Here is a 7353-nt window from a genome sequence, read left to right on the forward strand (position 1 = left end):
CCCCGTACAGCCACACCTAGCTGCAGACAATCTGGACAAAATTCACGACGAGAACGGAAACAATCTGTTACACGTTGCTGCGTCGAAGGGGCATGCAGAATGTCTGCAGCACCTCACGTCTCTGATGGGCGAAGACTGCCTCAATGAACGGAACGCAGAGCAGCTGACTCCAGCGGGTCTGGCCATCAAGGTGACGTCTTAGGGGCTGAGCTGTCCTGGGCTTTGTCTTTGGATTTGATCTCCACTTTTTTTTTTTTAAATAAGATTTCTTGTGAGCTAAGCTATTGGAATGGGAAGAGGAGAGAGTGACATAGTAAACAAAGAGCAAATGAGTGTATTATAGGTTAATCACCCAGTCACTACGACTCTGAGATTTTGATGGCATTCCAGTTTATTGTCTAATAAGGATAATTTCCCAATCAACTCACAAAAAGAGAAGAAGATGACCCCCTGCAGGGCTGAGAATTTTGTTATTCACGGTGATTGCAATTTGGATTCTTACCCACACCTGGATCTCTCAAAGACTGTGTCAGTTTTTCCTAATGTGGGGATAAGAAGCAAGGAGAATTGGATCAACGTGTCTGTTAAGGGAGGCGAGTTCTTAGGAGTTTTGGACAATAATGTGGGCTTTTAATGAATCAAATCTGAGTTCAAATGACATCAGCATCAAAACTGTGTCCAGCATCACTGAGGAGTCCATACTTAGTCCCCCGAAATAGCACAATATCCTATCTGTCAAAGTGTACGCAAATTAATACCAACTGGGGTGGAGATAAAACCTGGACCTAACACAAGAAAGCAGGGACCTTTGTGGCACTGCGGTAAGAGTGTCTGGAGAGAAACCGAGTCACAGGGAGATTAGCTAGTAAACTAAAGTGTCTGCTCGGATCTTTGGCAGATAAATGTAGGCTTTAGTCATACTTATTAAGAAGCCAGAAGTGACGTTCAGAGAAAAAGAACACATCTTGACTTCAGCATGAGACCACTTCACACGATGGTTGGATCTCCTAAAAGCCAAATACATCATCATAGGTGTTGACTAGGAGAACAAGCTAGCTAAAGAAACCTACTTGTGACCTTACTAAAGCAGTTTTAAAGCAATAAGTTACGCTCCCATCCCTAATAGATCTTATCTGCAAAGCTGATTTTTAAAAACTTTAATGCATTTATTGGTCAACAAAATTTATATCTTGAAAATGTCATTTTAGTTTATATTGCTCCCTGGGAAAGTCTGACTTCAAAATTTGCATAGTAAATACTTTGTTAGAAAGAACTCTACGACGCCAGGGAATGTATTTTTCTCTGGTTGTGAATGATGCCATGGCAGATCAGAACTGAGTTTACTGCAGCCAATGTGGGGAAAAAAAATTAGAGGGAAAAAGAAACTTCATTCAGTAGAGTTGAGACTGTGTGCAGAAGCCAGCAGGTACTGTGTTATTGGGTGCTGGAGGCAGAAATTTGAATAAGTCCCTATTCCTAAGGACCCATATACCTGGAGACTAAAGCAGGCACCTTGATTACTGGTGATAACAGTGTCGATGGTAAAATCGGCATCTCACCCTGTGCCAAACAACCTTGGCATAAATCAGTGACAAGTATTTTTATAATGCCAACAAATGTTGGCACCTGCCATATTATAGACTGGTTTAGTGTTTCTGAAATATAGTCCCCATTAGTTTTCCTAACTAATGGATGGTGATTGACTATTTCCTTATTATATAATTGAATGGAAACATTTCTTTTAATTTATTTGCCCTGCTGCTCATTTGGATAGATTAAACATGATAGAGCTTGAAGACTCATAAGACATGTAGTCGCCCTTCAACCTCGTGGGAACAGCTTCCGTGCTATCTTCCCAGGAGCTGTTGATTTCTAACTTCAGCCACCACGGTACAGCCATCACAGGGCTGCAGGTTTACACAGCAATTTCTGCTATAATTGGAGGGAAACGCACACGTGTCTCAAACCCACAAGGCTAAAAAGCTCTTTCAGATCTGGGGACCTGGGCTTCTGAATGCTTTGAGAAAACATTCTTTCTGCTCCATCATTCCAATTATATTGGCCCAAAGCAGTACGTTCAAGTATTTTGTACAGGTACCTCACCCTTCACAGAGGTGACCTGCATGTCACTCAGTGTGCTTCAGGTGACACTGATGAAGCTGAGTGTCTTAAGAAGCCACCAGGCTCTGGTTTTAGGACCTTATTTTGAACACCTGTAGCAGCTGACAGTGTTTCATCGCATCAAACAGTCCTAAGAGCGGCCAGAGAGATGGCTCGGTGGTTATAAGCTCTGGCTGCTCTTGCAGAGGACCACAGAAAAATTATTTCCTCATTCCCAGGCTCCTTAAGCAGAGCATAATAAATAAATATGTCCATTACATTACAGACTTTATTGAGGGTTTTCCAGGAGACTCGAGAGTGACTGCGTTGGGAGTCTGTGCCCTTTGGAACTGGCTAAGCAAAGTCACTGTGAAGAAAAAGTTCTGAAAGGCCCGATTTCTAACACAGTCTGTTTTCTAAAATAGAATTGGCAGAAGGAATTGTGTAAGGACCTGAGCAAACTCAGAATGAAATAAGCCTAATTTCTTTTCTGTTTTGTTAACTTCTCCTTTGGTCGTTCTGATTAGGCCCAAAGGCAAAATGTTGATCTTGCGATAATGTGACGTCATACACGCTTACAGACATTCTTTTTTTTTTTTTAACACTCAAATAACTTTAAGCCCAGAAACTTGAAGGGGCAGAAGTATACTACTGGCATTTAATAATCTTTTTTTGTTGGTTTGTATTCTTGTTACTTGTATTTAAGGCAAGTTATTTTGGTTTCAAATTCAGGGAAGTGAAATAATATTTCCTTCTGTTCTTTGATGCATTTTACTGTTTAAATGCTGCTCCCTTGATTCACCAGATGTAAAATTCACCTACAAGAACTGTCGCCCACAACCGTCGAATACACCCACTTGTCAAGTACACAGAAAACATTTTCTAGGCTATAGCCTATATCGAGTTGTAGCAACAAACCCAGTACATTGTGAAGGACTGAGATACGTGCTTACATACTTCATCAGTAATAAAGTGCAGTTAGAAACTAACAACGCAAGGAAGCATGGGCTATTCACAACAATGGCAAAAGAGTTCTCTCTAAAACAGTCAGTAGGACAAAAAAAAAAGGTCAGAGGAAATTGAAGACGGTTGCAGATGACTGAGAAAGAGACAAACCACTGTCTTCACAGGAAGCATCTACAGCTTTGTGTGTGTAGGGAGGCCTGTAAAGGAGGTGGGCAGGGAGGAAAGCTTCAGACAGACACCTTCGGAACTGGAGAGGTAAGAAAAACCTAATCCAAAGCAAACAAAAGAAAGGAAATAACAGGACGTAAAGCAGAGATAAGTGTAATGGGGAATATAACAATGGTAGAACAAACCGACAAAGCTAAATTGGGTTATGAAAAGGTAAGAAAAAAACCCTTTAATTTAGTTAGACTAACCAGAGAGAGAGAGGGCGAGAGACGTAGTGAGCGGGTCTCTATTTACTAAAACTAGAGGCGTGGCTTCACATTTCTGTGTTAATAGTAATTTATATACACTGTCTTGCTTCTTGTATGATCAAGATGGCTTCCATCTTCATCATTCAGAAAGAACGAAGAGAATGTTTCATGGGGCAACAGCCGGGGCACAGTTCCTGAAGCCTGGGGCCTGGAAAAAGAGAGGTCACGAGAGAGAGCCTGAGAGAAAGTGCTGAGCTGAAAGGCATGGCTGACTTGGACCTGTGACTAGTGGAAGGAGTGGGGCCAATGGCAGCACCACAACGCGAGAGCCAAGAACAGAGGAGACCTCAAACTCTGTCTCTTCTCCTGGTCTCCTGGGGCTAATGTGCGTTACCCAAACCCAGCCAGAAGCCAGGATGCCAGACAGACACCCCAAAGGGAGCAGCCCCAGGGCAACAAGGACCACGTTGCCTGCCATGCCAGTAAAAGCTTAATGATGAAGACACATCCTGAGATGCATTTTCCCATGATTTTGTCCTTGTGCAAACACCATGGAGAATATTTACATACACATGATACATGTCTGCACTGTGGCCTTAAATGCAGTTAGGAGATGGTAAACATGAAACGCATGTGGGTACCGCCAGCGTAAGACAGCATCCTGTTTTCCAGTAAGCTCTTTGTCATAGGCCGGAGTGCAGGCTAAGAGAATGAGAAGCAGCCTAGTTCAGTAAACAGATAAACCAGCAGCATAGCTGTTTTGTTACTGACTGTAATGATGATTTTTTTTTTATGGGACCTTTATACCATACACAGTCATGCAGCACATCTCCAAGGACAGAATAGCATGTGTGTTTGGGAGTGTGAGAGTGTGTATGTGTGTGTGTGTGAGAGAGAGTGTGCCTATGTGAGTGGATTGTGTAAACACAGTGTGTGTGAGAGAGACTCAATGTGTGCACGTGTCTGTGAGAGAGTGTGAGTCAGTGTGTGTGAGGGAGAGATTCAGTATGTGTGGGAATGTGTGGGAGTGTGTGTGTTGTTTGTGTGTTTGTGTGTGTGTGAGAGAGAGAGGTGTCTGAGTGAGTGTGTGTGTGTGTGTGTGTGTGTGTGTGTGTGTGTGTATAACTGGGAATTCTTGACTTGGAATCCTGTTAGTCAAATAGAAAATGAAAAAAGAAATTGCCTCTCCTGTCTTCCTCTGGGAATAGATGTTTTCATCTCGACAGGTTAAGATTCTAAAGAAAAACTAATCCTGTTAGATGCTGCTCATTTGCCCTTCCCTGACTCCAGGAGACCCTTTCTGTGCTCACACCCACAGTATGCAAGCTAGAATGACAATGAATGGCCTCACTTACCAGTCTCTAAGAAAATCCGGGAGAGTAGAGATGTAGTGAGTGGAGTGGCCATGGAGCCCGTGCTGCCGTCTCATTTCCCCCCTGCTGCGATGCTACCGTCTCTGTTGTCCATGTGAGATGGCTCATGCCCTAGAGCTAAGTAACTGTGGCCCACTGGTGGGCCGAGGACGTCCATCCATCTCAGAGTCTGTCTGGATACGCCACTTAGATTTTCTGTGAAGGGTAAAGAGACCTTCCCAGTAAGCACAGACTACATCTTAACTATTTCCATGCCTCGTTTATGTTCCAAAACTGTCACAGTGCTGAGAGTAAAAACCCAGTGGTGACTAGAGATGAGAGAGAATTTTAAACCCAAAAGTATGAGAGTCAGATTTGACTTTATAAAACAAAAGTCTTTCTAACACCCCAGGTGATTTGTCTCTTTCTACTGACCGCTCTCCTTCATCATAGCTAGGGAGAACTTGTAGTTTCCTAAAAATGTACAACTTGTATCTGTTTCAGACTTTTGTAGCATCATTACAAATAACAACAATCTTTCATAAGAATATTGTCACTTTTTGAACTTTTGATTGCTCTGCTAATTAAAATGTTTAGCCTGGTCACTTAGTGAAAATTGTTATTTCAAATAGAAATTTGTTAATTTTTCTTGAAAAATATGGTAGTGTTTTATTTTGAAAATAATTGCCATATCTTATAAACTGTAAGTGAAGAGTGCTGGAGAAATGGCTCAGAGAGTAAGAGCATTGCTGCTCTTCCAGAGAACCAGGGTTTGACTTCTAGCACCCACATGACAGCTCATGGCTGTCTGTAACTGTAACTCTAGTTCCAGAGGATCCGATGCCCTCTTCTGGCCTCCAATAAAAACCAGGTATGCATGTAGTTCACCGACATGCATGCAGACAAAACACTCATAACATAAAATAAATAAATCTCTAAATAAAATAAATTTTAGGTGATAGGTACTGATTGCTGACAATATTATGTGTTAGCTTGGATACAGAACAACTGGAACGCTCTACTGCTGTTTGTGGTAGTAGAAGTAATTTTCCACTTTGGAAACGAGCTTGACAGCTTTTCATAAGGTTAAATATATACTTACCACAATCTTAGAAATTCTAGAGCTTGGCATGGTGGTGCACGCCTTTAATATCAGCACTTGGGAGGTGGAGAATCTCTGTGAGTTTGAGACCACCCTGGTCTACATAGTGAGATCCAGGACAGCCAGGACTAAATAGAGAGATTTTTTCCAAACAAGAGGAGGGGAGGAAGGAAAGAAGGGAGGGAGGGAGGGAGGGAGGGAGGAAGAAGAAAGAAAGAAGAAATTTTAATTCTTGGTATCCATTCAAGAGAAATAAATAAGAACTTACTTTCAAAAAGATACAATTAGATTTTAAATATCAAAAATTAAAAAATATTTGTAGTAGTTTACATAAGTCTTAGTATTGTACCAAGTAAAAACAAGCCAGAATCAAAGAGCAACGTTCTCATCTTGTCTGAGCTTATTTTGCTCAAGGCAAAATAAGAAGGGTTAAAGCCATGGGATGCTAGAAACTTTTGAGAGTATTGATAGTGCTGTTAATTTGATTGGAGTTAGAGTAATATATGTATGTGTGTGTGTGTGTATACATATGTTGTATATATATTGAATATATATTCAAAAATAAACTATACCTACAATTACTCTTTACAGAATGTAAATTTATCTCAATAGAGTAATTTCATCCATTCATTCACTTGTTTTCAGTGATAGAAATCAAACTTGTGCACACTGGGTGGGTACTCTACCACAAAGCTAAACAGAATGATTTAAAAATAACTGGTTAGAATCACAAACGCAAGCAGAAATTCTCCCACTGATTTAGAGCTAAACCACAAAGCATGAATGTAGCAGGTCTTACATTTATGTTTCAAGTAAATACAAGCCCAATACAAAAGCCAAAATTCATCTGTCTTCCCATGGTAAAATTACAATCTTTGTGATATGTGCTAAACGTTAGTAATTTTAAATTTCTTTCTCTTTGTCTCCTCAAACTCTAGAATGGCCAGTTGGAGTGTGTGCGCTGGATGGTGAGCGAGACAGAAGCCATTGCAGAACTGAGTTGCTCCAAGGACTTCCCAAGCCTTATTCATTATGCAGGTTGCTATGGGCAGGTATGGTGTCCTTAAGTATCTTTTCTTACATGTCCACCAAAATCCAACATGACGTCATAAATCTAAAGATTTTATGAACAATGATATTTATTGTAATATTTTAATGAAGGAATGTTTTAAACAACCTAGATATCTCAACTCAAGATTTTAGATGAAGAGTTAAGCTATATTCATATAGTAAAATTATATGAGGAAGGGTTAATTACATAACATTGATAAAATCTAATATATAAAGCTTTCATTGTAAGTTAGTACCAACTTTAAATTTTGTGCAGAAAGAAATTAAGACTATAAAAAATACAACATAACATAGGTGCAGTCATTTGGGGACAGAATGGAACTATAACTGGCTTTTTTTTTTTTTT

The 7353-nt window shown here is 40.4% G+C and overlaps 1 protein-coding gene across 4 annotated transcripts in view; it reads left to right on the forward strand.

Annotated features, from left to right (window-relative positions):
- Sncaip (synuclein alpha interacting protein) overlaps positions 1 to 7353 on the forward strand; it is a 143830-nt gene that overhangs the window by 105821 nt on the left and 30656 nt on the right. For all 4 annotated transcript variants that reach the window (XM_026783607.1, XM_013349612.2, XM_013349613.2 and 1 more), the window contains exons 5-6: positions 11 to 190; positions 6875 to 6988. In XM_026783607.1, the coding sequence (XP_026639408.1) occupies positions 11 to 190; positions 6875 to 6988 (294 nt within the window). The remainder of the gene's footprint in view (positions 1 to 10; positions 191 to 6874; positions 6989 to 7353) is intronic.

Source organism: Microtus ochrogaster, chromosome 18, assembly GCF_000317375.1.
Source record: "Microtus ochrogaster isolate Prairie Vole_2 chromosome 18, MicOch1.0, whole genome shotgun sequence".
Taxonomy (NCBI): Eukaryota; Metazoa; Chordata; class Mammalia; order Rodentia; family Cricetidae; genus Microtus; species Microtus ochrogaster.